The sequence below is a fragment of the Polypterus senegalus genome, chromosome 7, assembly GCF_016835505.1.
Source record: "Polypterus senegalus isolate Bchr_013 chromosome 7, ASM1683550v1, whole genome shotgun sequence".
NCBI lineage: Eukaryota > Metazoa > Chordata > Cladistia > Polypteriformes > Polypteridae > Polypterus > Polypterus senegalus.
The window spans coordinates 152,263,566-152,286,934 of NC_053160.1; the positions used below are offsets into that span (position 1 = coordinate 152,263,566).

Consider the following 23,369-nt stretch of genomic DNA (forward strand, 5'->3'; position numbering starts at 1 on the left):
ATTTTATCTAAAAAGCTTTTAAAGAGCAGTCTTATGCCTTACATTCCCTTTTTTGAATAGGTAATGCTCAGAAATGACTAACGTGTCGCTTTTTAATTGTGAATTTATTATATACCATATTTTGAAACACTCTAGTTATTTATTAACTTAAACAAACAAAACCTTGTACAAATGCATTTCAAAAATAACAGCATCAAATATTTAAAGAGTTGTGTAAACGTACATTTTTTGCTTTCTGCTCACCATTCATGTTAATTCAATGTTAAATAACTTTTACTTTTTACATTTTTGAGTCCTCATCAATGTAAGAATACATTTTCTACCTCAAGGCAGTCATTGTCATTTTATTAATGGTCTTTGCCAGTTGTTCTTTGTATGTTTTTTTTTTCTTCAATATACAGTAAATGACACTGTCGTTTTTATTTGTCCCTCCAAAATACTATATTAGACTTCTTGAAGGTCACTAGGCAAGGCAAGCCCAGTATGTGCAAAAAACGAAAAGCTTTTGCTGGACTGCTACCTATTTTTAATAGTGAATGCTATGGGTATTACTTCCTACTGTTGTGAAAGACACTGGTGACCTACTTCTCATTATACCAGGCTATGTGTGCCTTTAAGCTTATGTACAGTATCTCTTTAAGATAAATGTTTTTTCCAGACTGTCCTACATTTTAGACACTTTATTTTTCTAAAAACCTCAGAAGCTAATTTTAGGAACTGACTCAAAAGATAGGTAAGTAATTTTTCAAGGGCTTGTATCTAAAATGAGTTATTAGCTATTTTACAAATCTTAGCTGGAGCTGGAGGAAATTCAAGTGTATCCTTTATGTCTCGCATAAGCAGTGTCCCTGATAACTTAAATGCTATCACTGGGAAATTTCACTTAGTACACTGTAAATCCTTAGTTGGTGTGGATAATTTTTGAACTATACATTTTTAGGAGACCATGATCATTAAGCACTTTTGTAGGCACATTATTTATAAAATGTAGGCTATTCCATTCCTTCCTACAATTTACTTTTATTTTATAGAGTACCTTAGATTTGTAGATAAAAATAATGTAACAGCATTAAAATGTGATTTAAAAGAAAATATACTGAAACCCTCTCTAGTTGCAAAGTATCTAAATGATACATGTGGCACAGCAGGAGCAATAAAGTTGGTGAAGAATTCATATATCCTTTGTTATCTACATGCAGTAAATGTATTGTATGCCGGTGGGCTTCTTAGTTAATCAGTTGATTAATTGTTTTTTTAGGAGAGCAAGAATTCACTAAATACTGCTGCATATGCCTGCTTCTTGTCACTTGTTACCAGTCACATGATTCCTATGGAAGATCTTCCTTCTGTTACAGACCCATATATGTAATCTCTACAGTGGGGCAAACAAGTATTTAGTCAGCCACCAATTGTGCAAATTCTTCCACTTAAAAAGATGAGAGAGCCTGTAATTTTCATCATAGGTATACCTATGAGAGACAAAATGAGAAAAAAAAATCCAGAAAATCACATTTTTTGAAGAATTTATTTGCAAATTATGGTGGAAAATAAGTATTTGGTCAATAACAAAAGTTCATCTCAATACTTTGTAATATACCCTTTGTTGGCAATGACAGAGGTCAAACGTTTTCTGTAAGTCTTCACAAGGTTTTCACACACTGTTGCTGGTATTTTGGCCCATTCCTCCATGCAGATCTCCTCTAGAGATGTTTTGGGGCTGTCGCTGGGCAACACGGACTTTCAACTCCCTCCAAAGATTTTTTATGGGGTTGAGATCTGGAGACTGGCTAGGCCACTCCAGGACCTTGAAATGCTTCTTACGAAGCCACTCCTTTGTTACCCGGATGGTGTGTTTGGGATCACTGTCATGCTGAGAGACCCAGCCATGTTTCATCTTCAATGCCCTTGCTGATGGAAAGAGGTTTTCACTCAAAATCTGACGATACATGGCCCCATTCATTCTTTCCTTTACACGGATCAGTCGTCCTGGTCCCTTTGCAGAAAAACAGCCCCAAAGCATGATGTTTCCACTCCCATGCTTTACAGTAGGTATGGTGTTCTTTGGATGCAACTCAGCATTCTTTCTCCTCCAAACACGAGTAGAGTTTTTACCAAAAAGTTCTATTTTGGTTTCATCTGACCATATGACATTCTCCCAGTCCTCTTCTGGATCCTTCAACTGCTGTCTAGCAAACTTCAGATGGGCCTGCTCATGTACTGGCTTAAGCAGGGGGACACGTCTGGCACTGCCGGATTTGAGTCCTTGGCGGCGTAGTGTGTTACTGATGGTAGCCTTTGTTACTTTGGTCCCAGCTCTCTGCAGGTCATTCACTAGGTCTCCCCGTGTGGTTCTGGGATTTTTGCTCACTGTTCTTGTGATCATTTTGACCCCACGAGTGGAGCACAAGATCGAGGGAGATTATCAGTGGTCTTGTATGTCTTCCATTTTCTAATAATTGCTCCCACAGTTGATTTCTTCACACCAAGCTGATTACCTATTTCAGATTCAGTCTTCCCAGCCTGGTGCAGGTCTACAATTTTGTTTCTGGTGTCCTTTGACAGCTCTTTGGTCTTGGCCATAGTGGAGTTTGGAGTGTGACTGTTTGAGGTTGTGGACAGGTTTCTTTTATATTGATAACAAGTTCAAACAGGTGCCATTAATACAGGTAACAAGTGGAGGACAGAGGAGCCTCTTACAGAAGAAGTTACAGGTCTGTGAGAGACAGAAATCTTGCTTGTTTGTAGGTGACCAAATATTTATTTTCCACCATAATTTGCAAATAAATTCTTCAAAAATCAGACAATGTGAATTTCTGGATTTTTTTTTCTCATTTTGTCTCTCATAGTTGAGGTATACCTATGATGAAAATTACAGGCCTCTCTCATCTTTTTAACTTGCACAATTGGAGGCTGACTAGATACTTTTTTGCCCCACTGTATGTTTTATATAACCATAAATTGATGGACTTATTCAACAAAAACACTATTGTCTGTTTAGTTAAAAAGCTGAAATTTGGAAGGATGGTACATCTAGGGCACTAGGTGTCTGCTAAGGACATTTTGATATATCAGTATTTAGTGGTATCTTTCAAAGTAGAAAAATGAAATACAAAACTTAAAAATGCCTTGCAGGATTTGATTGATTTGGATTGTGGCTCATCCAAACTGCTGCATAAGAGGGGTAGGGAATGGTGCAATAGTGGCTGTGCTTAGAGAGAACATAGCTGATTACCCAGATAGATAGATTATTAATCCCAAGGGAAATTCACATACTCCAGCAGCAGCATACTGATAAAGAACAATATTAAATTAAAGAGTGATAACAATGAAAGTATAACAGACAGACAGTAATTTTGTATAGTATTAACGTTTATCCCCCAGGGTGGAATTGAAGAGTCGCATAGTGTGGGGAAGGAAAGATCTCCTCAGTCTGTCAGTGGAGTAGGACAGCAACAGCAGTCTGTCGCTGAAGCTGCTCCTCTGTCTGGAGATGATCCTGTTTAGTGGATTTTCCATTATTGACAGGAGCCTGCTCAGTGCCCGTCATTCTTCCAGGGATGTCAAACTGTCTAGCTCCGTGTCTACAATAGAGCTTGCCTTCCTCACCAGTTTGTCCAGGCGTGAGGCATCACTCTTTTTTATGCTACCCCTCCAGCACACCACCACGTAGAAGAGGGCGCTCGCCACAGCTGTCTGATAGAACATCTGCAGCATCTTATTGCAGATGTTGAAGGATGCCAGCCTTCTAAGGAAGTATAGTCGGCTTTGTCCTTTCTTTCACAGAGCATCAGTATTAACAGTCCAGTCCAATTTATCATCCAGCTGTACTCTCAGGTATTTATAGGTCTGCACCCTCTGCACACAGTCACCTCTTGATGATCACAATAACATGTCCAAACTCTCTGGGCAATTAATAGGGACGCAAACTTACGGCCAACAGTTTAATGTCCCTGCAGCAAGTGGAAATTTTTACGTTTACATGTCCAGTGTTGTACCACCTTGTATTGACATAGAGAGCGACACCTCCTCCTTTCTGCTTCCTGCTGGTACTTGCGTCTCTGTCCTCTCTAACTGTGCTAAACCTGGGTAGCTCCACATTAGCATCTGGGATGTTAGCTGATAGCCACGTTTCACTAAAACACAGCAAAATGCATTCTCTGTAAGTCCTGACATTTTTCACCAGCACAGCCAGTTCGTCGCTCTTATTTGGTAGTGAGTTCTCATTTTCCAGGATCACAGAAGGCACCAAAGGTTTGTAGCGCCACTTTCTCACTAGACGCTTGGCTTTTATCTTAGCGCTGGCTCTGCTGCCCCGATACCGCCTTCTTACCTCGTCAGGTAAATAGGGAACCACACCAGCGTGGGCATTTGTTCTCAGCGCTTGAAGTTGACTATTTGAATAGACGAGTCTCGGCGTGTAAAATCCATGTCCAAGTAGTAAAAGTAGTAAAAAGTGTCCAGGGAACGAGTCCACATAAAGAAAGTGGTAGGAGTGATCAGTGAAATAGAGAAAAATAGAAAAAAAAGGTAAAAAGATATAGTCATACACGGAGCTACTGGAATGGCTGCCACTCGCAGCGGCGCTGGATATGAATACCCATTTCATTTCAAAAGAATACACTTTAAGTTGTGATGACCATCAACAAAATCCAAGTCACTAGAAAAAGCAGGATTTGATCTATGGTAGGAATGTTTTTCTTATCGACAATCGTGTATAGCCTGTTCAAGAGTAAGCAGCTCCAGTGATCTAAAAATATTACTTACTTATTTGACTGATGCCTTTATTCAAGCCAACTTACAATGTTTGAGATAGAAATGGCTACAACTTTTTCCAGTTGGAGCACAGGCAGGTGAAGTGACTTGCTCATGGTCACACAGTGTCATTAGAAGTATTTGAAACCACAAGCTCAGGATTTGAAGTCCCAAATCCATGGGTTGTGCAGTATACTGGTATTAGAGTAGTACTGAAAAAACAAATTTTAAAACAGCATTGTCCTAGCATTTCAAAATATTCAGTACCTGAAGTAACTGTCTGTCTTCTTCTCCCTTAATCCCCCCACCAGTCCCTCCACCCAACCACCGTAACACCCAATTCTCTAGACAGTCTGTAGTGTATATGTGGAAAGATGTCTGTTTGGTAGACTACATGAAAGGAAACCACAAGGTTTGATGCAATCTGGCCATCACAGGAGATCAACTCACCTCAAACCCCATTATTGATTCAATGCTATTGGGACTTCAAAGGGGACATCCTATTTTGCTTCAGTGATCACATCCTTCATGCTATCAATGGAGAAGCAATGTGTAGTGCGGCATGATTTTGCTATGCACTAGGGACGCTGGAGTATGATGGGAGGTTTTGGAGTTATCTTGATAACAGTCTGAAAACTGCTGTCAATAACAAAGTCAAAATTTTAGCTAAAATTTAAAAAAAAAAAAAACACAAATATTGTATGCATAAAAGCACTTAGTTACATAATGAACCCAGTTAACTGACAGCACTATAACAGGCCCATTGTTTTCCTAAAATTCCCCGAGCTAAACTGGGTATCGCAGCTAGTCTTGAAATTAAGAAAGAAATAATTTTACTTATGTTTGTATATTTTAGTAAGGTTGTATTTTTTCTATTCCTAGAAACAGAAGAAATGTATTGGTTAACCTTACAGATTCCTTATGTTGGTGTATCATATCTGATAAGGACTGAAGAACATCTTTGAATCTGTGTTTTTTTTGTTTTTTTTTTTCCTTCAATGCTACAATTGAAGTTGGCACTACATGAAAGTAAAAGAAAAAATGACAGCTTTTTACTGCATTTAGCTTTCAGAATTGATTCATTCTTGTTGTTAACTTTGCAATGAATGGAAGGCTCAAAGAAGTGGGTTCAATAATATCTTGTGTTCAGTTGTTCGAGTGTAACAAAGGCCCGTCAGATAATGTGGATGCTTCATTTTAACTCATTAATAAATTATTAACACTTTGATAACTTTATATCTTAAACAATAATTTTCACAATGACCAAATATTCCACTTAATACCACTGTAGCATTTCTTATTTTCTCCTCGAAAATAACTGGAAACATTTAATAGAACTATTTAATGAATGAATTCAATTGTAAACTCTACTGTGTCATACACATCAAGAAAAATGCCATATTCATTTTACATTATTGGCTTAGACACCAGCAATTATCAGTTTAGTGTACAAGATGGCTGTATAATGACATATTAGTTGTTTTAGTCTTGGTACATGTGCAGAGTACAGTAATACTCTTACTTATTGTATTATATGAAATGTTGGCTTTTCATTACTGGCATTTTAAAATAGTTTTACCTGTCACTTTTTAAGTAGACATTTTTGTTCAGCTCTTTGCTGTCATCTTATCATTTGCCACATTTGTTTTACCCTATTCTGGAAAACAAGGTAAAGCAGAAGGCATATTTTAGCACTTGTGGGGGGTGTCCACACATGCATGCGTACAGCATTATTGTTTTAAATGCAATTTTGATTGTAGTGGTTATATTGAATTGAAATGACATAATTACCGCAGTGAATTGTACCTAATACATTTGAAAATGACCAAATGTATAATCTGTTTGTTATTTTAGGTCTGAATAAGCATTCAGAATTTTGATAGTGGCTTCATTTACACTTAACCTTAAATCATGAGAATACGTTTACAAAGGGAAAAAAGTTACTTGCAGCCTCCAGACACTTAACACTGTTATAGCACAACTCTAGCTAAGATAATAAGTACTGTTATAAGTTACCCTTTTGTTATATTTAGTTGTGTCCTAAACTGATGTCAGTGAGGAGAGTATTTATGTTCCCTCTGGAAGAAACTTGAGAATCTAATTGTCAGAGTGGTGTTAAATTAGTGAGCATTATGTTAATCTGACATCAAATCCTTAAAATGTTTCACCTACATTGATAAAGACAGAGCTACTAAGCAAGCAGTAAAATTTGAAGCTAGCAATACAAATAATATGTCACATCAACATTCAACATTTTTCATACCTTACTGAAATTGTTCTTACTGTTTACAAAACTAGTGAAATGCCAGCTTTTATGCTTGTATGCCATTATTTTAATTATTTTTCCATTTTTACGTTTGAATATAACTTATGTTGTGTACTTTTCAAAAAGTCTCTGCTGTAATTGAAAATGTCAGGTTATTTTCTAATGTCTCAAAACTTTGTTAGGCTAAAAGTTATGTAGACTATCCACAAATTACAGTACGATTTTTAAAATTTATAATATGAAAAAACTGCTTTCTTTGATTGAAAAAGACTCTGTATGTATTTATTTTGAGTTGCACTATTTATATTGTATTGGCTTATTTATTTAGGTTTTAAAGTGTTTGTTTTTAAATTAGTCTGCATACCTCAAAGTCCAATCAATACTTCAAGACCTAATATGTGATGATACTGAAGTCTGGCTGCCTTCTGTTTTTCTGTACATTCAAGTGTTGAATTGGATGTAAAATGCCTTTCATAGCTGCCATGTTAAGTAGGTCAGTATAACTATGTTTGGGCATGTTTCTTTAAAGTGTTGTCATTGATCTGTGCGGAGTGCCAAGGCTCTTAGTCGCCTTCAGTAATTCTGATTCTATTCCCTGTGGCAAATCAAATACAGTAGTGGCTGCCTGCATGTAAGCTATATGGTAAGAGTGAGAGAGTCACCAGAAAGACAAAGACTTAACTGGATATCCCAAAACCTACTGTTTTAACAGCTTTTACTATTGCAGCCTTCAGAATACTATGCCAAAAATACTGTATGATGTCATTTTTTTTTTTAATTAGTCTGTTCAACTTTATACCAAAACATAACCCAACATGCATCTAAAACTGGTGACTCTGGGTTGGCCCAGTTATGAATGAGGGTGTGTGTGTGTGCTTGACAGCATCACTGTAATGCACTGCTATCCCATCCAATGTTGTTTTTGTTTGCCTTTTTTCTGATGTTGCTCAGGGCAAGCCCTGGCTGTCTGTGACATTGCAATCTCAGAAAATAGTGTAACTTTTATATTTTTTAATTTATCCTTTGTTATACATTGAAGGAAGCAATCCCGATTGATATTGAAGACTGTCACTTCAGTGGCACCAGTAATAAAATATCATCAGTCGATTTGGCATCTAGTGGTGTGAAGTGTTGTTGTGAGGGTCTAAACCTTTAGTACAATGTATCAGAGGAAACATTATTTACATTGTCCATAGGCTATGACTCAGCTTTATACTTACCTTGATAAACCAGGCTGAAATGCAAACCTTGTCTGAAGCAGATATTAGTGGTGTGTTATTGTCAAAGACGTACTTCAATCAATATTCTTGAGATCACTTGTTACTTTTGGAAGTCCGGTATTTTTATTTTGGATTATGATAAGTAAATCTTTTTTTTTTTTTTCCCCCTAGACTACAAGGGCAGAGTTTGATTTGCCCGAGTATTCAGTTCGGCGGCGTTACCAGGATTTTGACTGGTTGAGAAATAAGCTAGAGGAGACTCAGCCAACACATCTGATCCCAGTAAGTATGGGTCCAAAATAAACTATTTTATGTATAAATAGGTAAGTGTAATCTTTTTAATGTTGAGGTTTAGATACCAAATGATAAAACATATGAAATATGAAATGTAAGGGCACCACAATTAGTACTAGTGCTGGACGGTATGACCAAAATTCTATATCACGGTATTTTTCAAAATTATACCGGTTTCACGGTATTCGATGTATGAGTGGATGTTAACCACATTTTCCACTGCAATTACTGCTGTAGACTGGCTAAGAATAACCTGTTCCACTGTCAGGAGAATTGTACATTTTACAAACAAACATTTTAATGTGCACACAAGTATTAATACAGGTTTGCATGGCCCCATAAAGTGATAGTTTTCAAGGGGGTGGAACTAATGAAAAGAAGTAATCACATTGCATGACAGTTGCAGTCAAAATATAGAACCTTTTTATTGAACGAATTTTGCAAACAACTTAAACTATAATTTTGACAACATATTTTCAACCATCCAAAGAGGCATTTAGACTCAGCAAAATATACAGAGGTGCTTGTCAAAAGTTGTATTGCACTGAACATGTCTTAGAAAAGGAATACATAGTAAATATTTTTGTAAACCAACTACACTTTCTGTTAATGTTAACAATCTCTATCCACTGACACGTTAGCTATATGGATTGTAATGGCGTTGGTTATCTCGATCCACCGCTTGCTTTTTTTGTCATATCTTGTACCTTTAGCAAACGCGTCTACAAGTGACGTCTGACTCAAGTGTCCTCTAGCTTTTTCAGTTTTACCTGAGGATGTGGAGGGTGCCAATCTTAGTTCCATACATTCATAGTACTCTAAAGCATGTTTGCAGCTAAGGTGGTGCAGAAAATTGCACGTGATGCCGCTTCTGGTGACAACTTTAGCTCAACAGCATTTGCATTAAATAGTTGTTTGGTCCACATCCGACCTTTTAAAACTAAAATATCTCCATAGACCATAGACACGGCTCAGTTTTTCAGCAAAGGTTCTTCTGTGTCATCATGTTTAACTTTATCATCTGCTACAGCTTCAGTTTCGGAATGTTCTCTGTCCATTTTCACCGCGCAATACCTCCACTAACACATGTACTCCTTTGCATGCGTGTTTTGCGGTGTAGCAGTGAAAAAGGTCCCCCCTTAAACAGTTTCCCGCTGTGCCATGTTCTGAACATTGTTTAGGCTATTTAAACTGATATTGCGGTATAAGAAAAATCCATATCATATCAAAAAGTAAAAAACGGTTTTCAGTATGACACGGTATACTTCAATACCTTGTTAGTCTAGATGGTCTAGATCAGTGGTCCACAATCTTGGTTCTGGGGACCCACTGTGGCTACAGGTTTTTGTTCCAACCAGCTTCTGGTTTTAATTGGACTACTAGCCTAATAAAGTGATCTGTTATTACCCAGTTTCTGTGTTTGGAGTCACAAAAGTAGTGATGCTATATACAAAAAAAGACTAAGCTGTTATATGCAAAATGAATTTTTACTTTAACAATATTTACATTCTGATTTTCATTTTTGTTTTCCAGGTTTTCTGGAAATCCATTATTTAGTTATTACTGCGTCTGACACTAAAGTAGTTGCAGCCTTCCATCATTCATTGTTGTTTTCCCAGGTGTTTGCTCTGCTTCTTTTTAATTATCATTATTAGGATACAACGAAAGATGCACACTACACAGAAAAAGGTTAAACCAATAGAAAAAAAATGAGTTAAGCGTTTGAAGATACTGAAAAAATAGAAATACTTCTAAATATTTTATAAATGTAAAAATCATACTTTTATGAATGTAGAATAAGAGAAGAGAAAAAAGAACAGCTAATCAAATTACGTCAATTTTTATCACTAATTTTGAATCCAGTTGGAACAAAAGCCAGCAGCCACAGAGGGTCCCCAGGAATGAGTTTCAGAACCCCTAGTCTAGATGCTTTTCTCTCGACTTTCTCCACCACTACTAGTGTCCTTTTTCATAATATGCAGACCATAGATCCAATCTGATTTGTCCTTGTTCTGATTTGTCCTTACAAGTTCATTAAATTTAACTCCCCTTGATTAGTACTCTACAAATTGTGGTGTTTCACCTAACATCGTATTAATCTTCATAATCTCTTTTGTGTATTTTCTGATTGTGCATAATAATCAGTCTTTCTTAACAAGCAGGGCCTGACCCAGAATCTCAAAGAGAATCTTCTGACCTCAGAATAGATAGATTGATACTTTATTAATCCCAAGGGGAAAGAATAGCATGAGTTTGTTACATGTTTGCCCAAGTCTAAGCTTTGTTCAGATTCTTTTGTAATAATTTCATCAATTTAAAGCTGCTTTTCCAAAAGAAATAAGAATCGGATGGAACCAGGTGTCACAAAAGCCACAAAGAGCCATAGCAAGGCTTGGGTCAGCCACCCGTATATTTGGTTTCCTGGCTCCAAATTGAAGTTTTAAATGATAGCACTGCTATGCACAAAACAGAGTCCAAAACAGAACTGAAGGAATAAGGAAAAGATGGAGGCTTTTAAAGGGGAAGACAGGAAGTGAGATCAGAGGGGTCGGGCTCATGACGGTCTTCAACCATAGGTTCGAGCCTGGACATGACATCGCAGGGGCCGGAGCCGGCAAGGTGGTCTTCCATAGGCTTGGTCCTGGAAGTGACATCAAGAGGGCCAGGTGGAATCTTCTGTGAATGGTCTGCAGGAAAGGGAGAAAGAGTCGGTGCACTCTGCCACATCCGGGTATGACTTGGAACTGTCCTTACTCAATCCCTTTAGCTGCCTTCTATGCGCACGTGTGTGATACAAGTTAAGCTTGAGTAGTTTTTACTCTGTACATAAAATTTGTTGTGACCTAGGAATGCGTCAATGGGACCAAGATCATGTTATGGTCACTATTGGTTTCAGTTTGTACTCTCATTAGAATAACTGTGACAACAATAGCCCATTTAACCCAACCAGCTTGTTAAGCCTAAGAAGGTTGATGAGCATGTAAGAAGCCTGAACTCAGTGCATAATTGTTCAACATGTTCTCTTTTAAGTTGTGTAGTTTTGTTTTGCAAAAAACTTGCTTTTTTTGAAAAATTGACTAACAAGAATAATGGACTATGTATTAACTGTAAGTACTTATTGACTGTGGAAAGTGTACTCCATACTGAATTGTATTTTTATAGGTGAATATCAAAAAAAATTAATTATCTATACATTTTATAAACAATGAGTAGAGTTCACTTCAGATTCTAAAAACAGATTAAACAAACTGCAATAATTTGTCTTATTAAAGTTGTTAACTTTAGGCTCACCACCAGGAGCTATATATAGCTATATATATATAGCTAAAAGGATTAATATAACCAGTGCTATAGTATTATTTATAAATATAATTAGCTTATTATTGGTATCTTTGTCCATGTATTTTATGTGAATTAAATAAAACCTGGTCGCTGTTGATTCCTGATATATTCCACTTCTTTCATAAGGTTATCGTTTTGTGGTGTTTTAAGACAGTTCTTCACTAATCTATGATTGGTGCTCTCAATGCTGCCTTTTCTAGGCTGATTATGAGCTTGCAGTCCTTCCCTTATCTTAACCCCTTTAAACAGGGCCCTGAGGTTAAAGATGGATTCATCACTCAGGTCCCTGATATTAAAGTTTTGTTTCTTGTCTATTGTGTATTTGTAGCGTTTTGTACTTATTGTATGTCAGTATGTAGTGTCCACTATTTTGATTTACTGTATATTTAGGACAGGGAACCTATGATGGCCTTCAGGGGGAATAAAGACAAATATGTATTTTTAGTGTTTAGGGTTTTATGAAAAATACTATTATAATTTTAGGAATTTATTTAGTCTGTTGCTTTTGTTCTTTTTATATCTTTTTTGAAAAATATTTTTAGAGGTCCATATTTATTACTGGTTTTAAATATTTTAGTTTTGATTAATGGGGGTAATTTATTTATTATTTTAACCCTCTATTAAAAAACAGAAAATTTAAATAATTGATTGTAGTAATTTATTGGACAAACTTGAAATGATTAGATGGATATTTCAGAACAGATTTATAGACTTATTTATTTAAATTATGATTTTTACAATTGGTAGGATGGGTGGGGATTGTAAAATAAAAGATTTATGATTGGGGTGATGTGTGCCAATGCGATTCTGATGTTGCCTTCGGGCTATTATCCCCTACCCTAAACCTGATCAATATATACATGTAGCTTATCATTTCCATCTTTGTCCATGTCCTTTATATGAATTAAATAAAACCTAGCCAGTACTGATTCCTGATATATCCCAATTCTATCAAAAGTTATCCATTGTTTGTAGTGTTTAAGACTGTTCTTCACTAATCTATACCTGGTGGTCTCAAATGCTGCCTTTTCCATGTTGATTACATGCTTGATAGATGCTACGCTAACTGACCTATATATATGTAATTCATTTTATTTTTTATCAGCGGAAGGTAGCATCCAGAAAAGGAAACATAAAACCATTTCCTATTTTTAACAGATAAAAACTGTGTCTCTGACACCACATTGTTCTATTTTTGCAATAAGAAGCAGATTGTTTTTGCATTCCTGCTTGAGATGGTGCTGACTTCATTACTGGTCAAATAATTGTCAGTGGGGATTTGGCCCATTGCTCCTAGTGTTTATATTGACTATTGCGATTTCCTTCCACATTCTAAAAACCATGTTAATGTTAACTGACTGCTCTAAATTGATGCAATATGAAGTAGATCAAGGTGTGAACATTCTACCATGGATGATTTATGTCTTAATTTTAATGCAGTCAAAATAGGCTTTAGATCTATGTAACACTGATCAGGGAGGATATATAATAGACTAACATTTAAAAAACTTTTTTTTTTTGAATGCAACATGATCTACCTGAACTACCTTTGTGATCTACCGGTTGATCGTGATTGACACATTGGGCACCCCTGACCTAACATGTCCACTAGGGTGTGAACTTCCTTGTACTTCACACTACTTCACAAGACAGATTATGGTGAGCTCCACAAATCCAACTAGCAGATGTGGAGTCAGAAATTGGAGGAATAATAATTAAGTTAATAATTGATAATAGACATATTAGGTTAATGTTGAAAAGATTCTAGTTTTCAGTTAAGCGTGTTTTTTCTTTGTTATAAATTATATTTTCAGCCACTACCTGAAAAGTTTGTTGTGAAAGGAGTCGTGGATAGGTTTTCTGAAGAATTTGTGGAGACTCGACGGAAAGCACTTGACAAGTTTTTGAAGAGAATAGCTGACCATCCTGTCTTGTCTTTTAATGACCATTTTAATGTCTTTCTTTCAGCAAAGGTAAGATAAAAATTAAATGCAATTTTATGTAGAAGATAGTGAAAATAAGTTAAAATTATTTATAACTATGAATTTAAATGAAGGACACTGTACACAACCTTTCCTAAAAATACTACTTATGTTATTTTTAACATATATTGAGATCACAGTATGTTAATTAGAAATGTTATTTGTAGAGAATTGTTGCTGATGTACTCTTTGGTGTTGAATTTTCTACACTTGAAACAGTGGATTTCATTTTGCAATATACGGTATGATCAATTGAATCTGTCTAAGTGGTTTCTGAAAAGTTTTGCTTAAGTAATTGTTTTGATAAAATGTATTTATTAAAAAATTGTGATTAAAATCTTTCCATCCATCCTCTCCTGCTTATCCGAGATCGGGTTGCGTGGGCAGCAGCTTGAGTAGAGATGCCCAGACCCCTCTCCCTGGCCACTACTTCTAGCTTTTCCAGGGGAATCCCAAGGCGTTCCCAGGTCAGCCGGGAGACATTGTCCATCCAGCGTGTCCTGTGTCTTCCCCGAGGCCTCCTCCCGGTTGGACGTGCCCGGAACACCTTACTAGGGAGGCATCCTGATCAGATGCCCAAGCCATCTCATCTGACTCCTCTCAATGCGGAGGAGCAGCGGCTCTACTCTGAGCCGCTCACCTTATCTTTAAGGGAAAGCCCAGACACCCTGCAAAGGAAACTTATTTCAGCCGCTTGTATTTGCAATCTCGTTCTTTCGGTCACTACCCATAGCTCATGACCATAGTGAAGGTAGGAAAATAGATCGACTGGTAAATTGAGAGCTTTGCCTTACGGCCCAGCTCCTTTTTCACCACGACAGACCGATGCAGAGCCCGCATCACTGTGGACGCTGCACCGATCCACCTGTTGATCTCATGCTCCATTCTTCCCTCACTCGTGAACAAGACCCCGAGATACCTGAACTCCTCCACTTGGGGCAGGATCTTGCTCCCAACCCTGAGAGGGCGCTCCACGCTTTTCCGGCTGAGGACCATGGTCTTGGATTTCAAGGTGCTGATTCCCATCCCAGCCGCTTCACACTCAGCTGCAAACTGATTCAGAGAGAGCTGAAGATGATGGCCTGATGAAGCAAACAGGACAACATCATCTGCAAAAAGCAGTGACCCAATCCTGAGTCTACCAAACCGGACCCCCTCAACACCCAGGCTGCGCTTAGAAATTCTGTCCATAAAAGTTATGAACAGAATCGGTGACAAAGTGCAGCCATGGCAAAGTCCAACTCTCACTGGAAACAGGTTCGACTTACTGCCAGCGATGCGGACCCAGCTCTGACACCGGTTGTACAGGGACCGAACAGCCCTTATCAGGGCTTAAAATCTAGAGATTTTTAAAGTCTTGATTAGTCAACCAGCATACACAATTAAAGATGCATGTATTTCATGATTGTCAAATAAACATTATTGACCAAAATGATTCTGACTGGCTCGGCTGTGAGTCAAGAATATTTGTTTATTGGAAACCCTCAGTTAAACCAATGTGGATCAGCTTCACCTCTGGTGTGTATTACTTCATCGGTAATCTACTCTTTTGAAGAGTGGCAATCATGTTTAGTCTTTTCTTTTTCTGGGTCACTTCCCGTAGGAAATGACCCAGTGACTTCCCAGAACCTAAGCAGTAGGTTATATGATTTCCTTAAACTAGCATGATTTAAAATGAATAGGTTACATGTTTTTTGTTTCCTCCTCTAAATCCATTGGTGTTGAGATATTTGGAGCAATAGTTGACCAAGAAAAAGAAGATCATTTATAAAGGAGTCTATTATTAACACAATTATTAATACCTGCTGGTGAATATCATCAAAGCTATCAATGAAAGCAGTTTGATCAAAATGTTGTGTTAGTGTAAGAGTTCTGTGAATGCTTAAGAAAATAACGTGATTCCTAAACTTCTCCATTTATATGTGAGTGCAGTAGAAGAGATTTGATATAAAAGATGTGCACCTTTACCTCTGACTCAAACCTTAAACCAACAAAGCAGTCTCTTTTAAGCTTTGTCACGAAGTGTTGTGCTTTTGTCAGTCTCGGTGACATCCATCACGTTAACACTACTAATGACTTTATGGGTGCATTTGAGGTAAACAAATACTTCAGCAGCCGTGAGCATGAGGCAGCATGTAATACAATTGGGACATTTGGACTAGTTGTGATGATCAGAATAAACCATACTTCATTTTATGCATTTTCATAATTCTATTGGAATTACATGTCATTGTAGAGTTCTTGATTTGTGAAATCAAGACTACAAAAAAAACTTTTTAGACAATTTTGAAGAATTTAGGTTAGGTTAAAGTCAATTGAATTGTTTAATCTTTAAATTCACCCATTTAAAAGTCATGTGCTAATGCTTTGTGCAATCATTTATTCACTTCTATTTATTCTTATATGGCAGAGAAGGATATCTTTGATGTTCTGATTGCTTTCTCCCTTAATGACTTGTCTTTTTGTGTCATCTTTGCTATGTATACTGTGCATATTGTTTTGCATACTGCTTAGTGATCAACATTTTTATATTTTTTATTTTCTTTCAGGATCTAAGTTCCTACAAAAAGCAAGGTTTGGCTTTGCTGTCTAAAATGGGGGAATCTGTGAAGTATGTGACAGGGGGTTATAAACTTAGATGTAGACCCGTGGAATTTGCTGCAATGGGAGATTACCTTGACACTTTTGTTTTGAAATTGGGGACCATTGACAGAATTGCACAGAGGATCATTAAAGAGCAAGCAGGTCTGTAGCTCACATTTAAGCAGAGGTAGACATATTTGCATGACCACTTTTTGAATGTCAGTTGTGTTACTTGCTTCTTGGATTTATAATTTCTGAAAACGGGAAAAGAGTAATAAATACAGCCTCACCTATTAAGGACCTTTCAGATCTGTTTAATTACACTGTGTTCACAGTGGTCTTAATAAAATTGTTGGTGCTGTTCACAAAGATCAACAAGCAAATGTAATAAAATATACGGTAAATGCAGGAGGCTATGTTTTATGTATCAAAAAGCCCTATTTTTCAATGTTTATTAAAGGTAGAGAAGACATTGGGGAGGATATTCTCCTATTGTTAGCTCCTGTTGTGTGTGTGTGTGTGCTCTCTCTATAATGAGATGCATGGCCTTACCTAATCCCTGTGATGGTTTTTAAGTGTTGAATGTGAGTGCCCCTGTCCTCTTTAGGTACTGAACTGAAGAGTAGCATCACACATACATATTAAATAGATGCCAATTGATGAGACTCTCCAGTCACCACTACTGGCTTATCCTTTCATGTATGGACCTTACAGAACTTCTTCCATGTTACTGTATGCGCTAGGCCTATGATTTTTCCACCCCAGCTGATGTGAGTGCCATATGACAGGAGTATCTTTTTATTGTATAACATATTCATACAGTTTTACTTACTATTTCAGTTTTTGTTCATATTATCATGAGTGGCAACACTACCTTCACTATATGCGAATGTGTAATAAATTTAGAAAGTATAAGGAAAGTTTAAGGAAACTAATGCAATAACTGTAACCACACATATATATACTGCTCAAAAGAATTAAAGGAACACTTTTTAATCAGAGTATAGCATAAAGTCAGTGAAACTTATGGGATATTAATCTGGTCAGTTAAGTAGCAGAGGGGTTGTTAATCAGTTTCAGCTGCTGTGGTGTTAATGAAATTAACAACAGATGCACTAGAGGGGCAACAATGAGATGACCCCCAAAACAGGAATGGTTTAACAGGTGGAGGCCACTGACATTTTTCCCTCCTCATCTTTTCTGACTGTTTCTTCACTAGTTTTGCATTTGGCTACAGTCAGTGTCACTACTGGTAGCATGAGGCGATACCTGGACCCTACAGAGGTTGCACAGGTAGTCCAACTTCTCCAGGATGGCACATCAATACGTGTCATTGCCAGAAGGTTTGCTGTGTCTCCCTGCACAGTCTCAAGGGCATGGAGGAGATTCTAGGAGACAAGCAGTTACTCTAGGAGAGCTGGAGAGGGCCATAGAAGGTCCATAACCCATCAGCAGGACCAGTATCTGCTCCTTTGGGCAAGGAGGAACAGGATGAGCACTGCCAGAGCCCTACAAAATGCCACTGGTGTGAATGTCTCTGACCAAACAACCAGAAAGACTTCATGAGGGTGACCCAAGGGCCCCATGTCCTCTAATGGGCCCTGAGCTCACTGCCCAGCAGCATGCAGCTCGATTGGCATTCGCCATAGAATACCAGAATTGGCAGATGCACCACTGGTGCCCTGTGCTTTTACAGATGAGAGCAGGTTCACCCTGAGCACGTGACAGAAGTGAAAGGGTCTGGAGAAGCCATGGAGAACATTATGCTGCCTGTAACATCATTCAGCATGAGCAGTTTGGTGGTGGGTTAATGATTGTCTGGGGAGGCATATCCATGGAGGGTCACACAGACCGCTACAGGCTTGACAAAGGCACCTTGGCTGCCATTAGGTATCAGGATGAAATCCTTGGACCCATTGTCAGACCCTATGCTGGTACAGTGGCTCCTGGTGCACGATAATTCCTGGCCTCATGTGGTGAGAGTATGCAGGCAGTTCCTGGAGGATGAAGGAATTGATACCATTGACTGGCCACCACACTTTCCTGACCTAAATCCAATAGAACACCTCTGGGACATTATGTTTTGGTCCATCCAATGCCACCAGGTTGCACCTCAGACTGTCCAGGAGCTCAGTGATGCCCTGGTCCAGATCTGGGAGGAGATCCCCCACAACACCATCTGTCATCTCATTAGAAGCATGCACCGATGTTGTCAGGCATGTATACAAGAACACAGGGGCCATACAAAGTGCTGCGTACAATTTTGAGTTGCTGCAATTAAATTTTGGCAAAATGGACTAGCCTGCCACATAATTTTTTCACTCTGATTTTTGGGCGTCTTTGAATTCAGGGCTCTGTAGGTTGATCATTTTCATTTCCATCAAACGATGTGGCATCCTTTCGCTCCTAACACATTACCCAGTCTATATCAGTATAGATATCCAGGAGGATTTCTTTTTCCCATTGAGATCTGATGTGTTTTCAAAGTGTTCCTTTAATTTTTGAGCAGTTTATATATCTATCTATCTATCTATCTATCTATCTATCTATATCTATCTATATCTATCTATATCTATCTATATCTATCTATATATATATATATCTATATATATATATATCTATATCTATATCTATATCTATATCTATATATCTATATATACACACTAGCTGAGCTACTCATTCATGATGTTTTGATTACTATTTCAAAACTATAGAAGAGTAAACCACATTTAATTTCATTTATTAAGTAAATACTTATTCCTCTTCATAATGCATATTGATATTTATAGAAATACCACAGTTTAATTGAAATAATAAATATGCTGTTCTTTATAGAAAATTCATCTTGGGTGAATAAACATTGAATGGCAAGCAATTGTCTCTTCATAAACATTTTTTATTGCATATCATAAAGTGTATATACTCTAAGCAGAGACCTGTTTTGACATCACTCATGTGCAAGCAACATAAAGCTGCACAGAAAAGAAGCAGTCTATCCTTAAATCAGTGCCTGCAATTTTCAGTGTATGACTTTGTGATTTGTTTATGTACATAGCAAAGCAGACACAAATAGGAAATTGCAGACATTTAAAAGAGAACATAAAATTGAGAATCCAAGGTATTATGAGGGTGAAAATGATTTGACCTGTTCCATCAACTATTAATATTTCAGCCTGTATTATATGGCTGTGAAAAGTTGTATCTTTCAATGTATGGTTTCAAATGATTGTTTCACTGTTCCTGGTGTTTCAGAATCCCACATCAAATAATTTCTTTAATCAGCAGATCTTGGATTTAAATTTGTTCTCTTTTTAGAAGGCATGCTATTTAAAAATTAATAATAAAAAAATAAATAAGTAGAAAAACATACTGACTTAATTCCACAGAACATGACTGGCTAGATCCAACGGGATGTATCCTCAATGAAAATGTTTAACTTGAAGTTTGTGAGTTTTGCCCCGGGGCGGAACTGTGGTAATAGAGACACTGCTTTTTTTTTTTAGCAGATCTACCTTTAATTTATCCATAGTCTTTCACAACAACCTGTTCAGTCTATTTGCATGCATTGTTGATTTGGGACTGAAAATGTAAGAAAATAATGTTTCAAAACGTATCAAAAAAGTAATCCCTAAACTGTAGACTTGGAACAGAAAGAATTAGTCTGTCTGTATAATTTGAGACCAAAATGAATATACAGTACATACCTAATTTCACGTAAATTGATTGAGCCATTGTCAAGTGACATCTGGACATACAGAAATTCTTAACTCTGCTTTTATAGATTGCATTTTCTTACTTTGCAATCTCATAAAACATGATTAAAGTAACAACGGTGTGAAAATTATTTTCACATAAAGGTAATTAGGATTTAATGCTAAAATTTCAAATTAAAACATTGTGCTTAATATATAGATACAAATGCACTCATAAGCCATACAGGAAAATTAAATAACTCCTCTCCTAATGCTCCATGGTTTCATGTAACCCCTGCAGAGTACTTGGTGGAGCTCCGAGAGTATGGTCCTATATACCTGAGTTGGGCAAATGCAGAGGATGAGGAACTGCAGAAGCCCCTTGAAGGTGTAGCAGGATGTGTATCCAGCTGTTCTACAGCATTAGAAGAGCTTACTGAGGATATGAGTGAAGATTTTCTACCAGTACTCCGGGAATATGTTCTTTACATAGAGTCCATGAAGGTATGAGGATACTGCTTGATCACTTACAGCAAATAAACAATGGAAGCACATTAGTCTATGATTTTTATTTTCATTATTTTGACAGGTGGATTGTGTATCCAGTCAAACATTTGTGAAGCCTCTTAGATTTCAATGTTATTTCCTTTCAGGGTTTTAGAGCAGAGATTATAATAAAACGAATTAAAGGACTTGAGTTGAACATTTAGTTGCATTAACACAGTGCTGGACCTCCAGGATCTTTTACAGTACTACTCTATACCTGTGTCACCTGACATTTTACAATAATATGTATTCTGTCTGTCTGTAACAGAGCTTTGAACACTCAGTTTAATGTTATTGGCAAACCATCCATAAAATGTGTTTGACACCACCAATATAGTACAAGTTGTATTTGCTAAATACCACTGTCGAAAAACTAGATACAGAGGAAGGTACTGTGCTGAACTATCGGGTTTAGCCTCTCTGTTAATTTTGTTTTCTACTCTGATCACAACTGATTCCCACTTTTGACACATTCCAGTATTTTTCCTTTATCCCAATTTGCAAAGATCTTGTTATATTGAATTTCTAACTGAAGAAGATGCTTTGAAAAGACTAAGCATGTTAGGAAATTAAAGTGAATGTTCATAAATCAAAATAATCACTGCTAGTTGTTATATAAAAAAAACAGACATAACATTCATTGACTAACTGAATTGACCCTTCTTTTTTTCCATAATAATTTTTGATATCCTGTTGTGTAGTGCACTCATAGATTATATTTTATATGCAAGTCTGAAGTTATTGTGATGAATGGTGCCAATTTTTGCATTTTATGTTTTGCAGCAAAGAATTCATTGCCATGCCACTTGGTGACAACAGCAATTTTTTTTTTTCCCAGAATAAGACTTTTGTGCTTATGTTATATAAATTACCTGAAAATTAAAACATAAAGCTTTTAACTGTGAAATTTTCTTGTATTTCTGTAGAATTATAAACAAACGATTCAAGTGCTGTTTTTTTTTTTTTTTTTAAAAAGCAAACACTAGCATGATTGTTTTGTTAATACTGTGGTTAGAGTGTGTTTAAATATTTCATTTGGATTACCTCTGTTCAGTCATTTGGCTGCAGACCCCACTGTGTCTGCTCCAGCTACAGGACCCTGTGACGCCATTTAGTGTCCTACAGCTGGAGGTTCACTTGAAAATTAGCCGTTTAGTAGGTCCCTAGGTCAAAAGCATTGCTTTCCTGGATAAACGTATGTATACATGTAAAGGCAGATGTAGATACTGAGCATACATAAAGAAGTGTAAGCACATTTCACAGATAAAATGTAATGTTCTAAATTTATGATTGTATGAGCTCAGTCACAAAAGAGAGTTTACTATTTCTCGGTTTGCAGTCAAGTGCCACAACATGCACCTTTATCTAGCAGTGGCAAACTGCCCCTCCATACCACTGGAAGGCTAATATCCCTAACTTCATTTTCTTGTTGATATGGTACATTGGAAATGATTCATAAAGCAGCAAATGCATGGCATTAAATACAGCTACTTTTATGCTATGCTCTGTCATGTAGCACAGCTAGAATATCTGATCATCCTTCCTCTTGTTGCACTGTCACCTTGTTACCCATCAAAGTCGATTCTTATCATCTGTTTTGGGCAGACACAGAGGGGTCTGCCACTGGAGGTCTACAGCCTGACTGTATTGCTTTTTATTACACTCTTCATAGATAAAATATCTAGCTATTTTATGCAGACATTTCAAAACCATACTGTTTAGTATCATACCATACTATTTGGAGGCGACAGATGTTATGAGTGGTTTGGCTTTTTAAAGATGTAATCAAAAGTAGAAATGTTAGCTATGATAAAGAATGTGTATCACACAGTCCAATGTATGTGCGATGCTTTCCTAACCACATTTTTTTTTTTTTTTATACATATTATAGAATGTTTTGAAGAAACGAGACCAAGTGCAAGCAGAGTATGAAGTAAAGCTAGAAGCTGCTGCCTTAAAAAGAGAGGAGAGGCAAGCAGTAAGTGGAGCATTAACTGAAAAGAAGACTTTTGCTTTCTTTATAATTCAATTATTTTTGTCCGTAATTGCTCATTATTTATGTCTGTGTCATTTAAACTACAGTATATAAACATTTTCATTTTTTAAAGTTGAATGATAATCAAGGAAACACATCATTCTTAAAACTGCTTAGTTTAATTCAAGGCTGCACAAAACCAGGCCTGATCCTGGCAACATTGGACAAGACAGGAAACAGTTGTGGATGAGATACCAGCCTATCACAGGATACACACTCCCATACATTCCCCACAGCCACACAGAGCGGAGCTGGAATAGGCAGTAAGACTAATACATGCACCCTTTTGATGTTGGACGAAAACCAAAATACCGATAGAAAAATAAACTTGGACCTGTGAAGGAAATACAAACTCCATACAGATTATAACCAAGTATAGTATTTGAACCCAGGATGCTAGATCTGTGTTAATATGTAGGATCCATCATCAAAGAATGTTGCAATGTCTGTCACTTTCTATGCTCTTGGAATAGTATTTGTGCCAGTGTACTACTAGAAGCTCACATAAAGTTAAAGTGCAGGAAAAGGTGATTATAACCAATAACTAGTCCTGTTCTGTTATATACTGTATAAACTTAAGAGATGCCATAGGAAGTTTTGAGGATAATGGTCTGAAATTAGTATTTTTAGAAGTATCCTAAGGTTTTATCTGCTTAA

At 37.0% G+C, this 23,369-nt stretch overlaps 1 protein-coding gene across 1 annotated transcript in view; it reads left to right on the plus strand.

Moving 5' to 3' along the window:
• snx30 (sorting nexin family member 30) overlaps window positions 1–23,369 on the plus strand; it is a 63,705-nt gene that overhangs the window by 34,936 nt on the left and 5,400 nt on the right. The window contains exons 3-7 of the mRNA XM_039759404.1: window positions 8,410–8,520; window positions 13,689–13,847; window positions 16,406–16,601; window positions 20,433–20,635; window positions 22,569–22,655. Coding sequence (XP_039615338.1) covers window positions 8,410–8,520; window positions 13,689–13,847; window positions 16,406–16,601; window positions 20,433–20,635; window positions 22,569–22,655 — 756 coding nt within the window. The remainder of the gene's footprint in view (window positions 1–8,409; window positions 8,521–13,688; window positions 13,848–16,405; window positions 16,602–20,432; window positions 20,636–22,568; window positions 22,656–23,369) is intronic.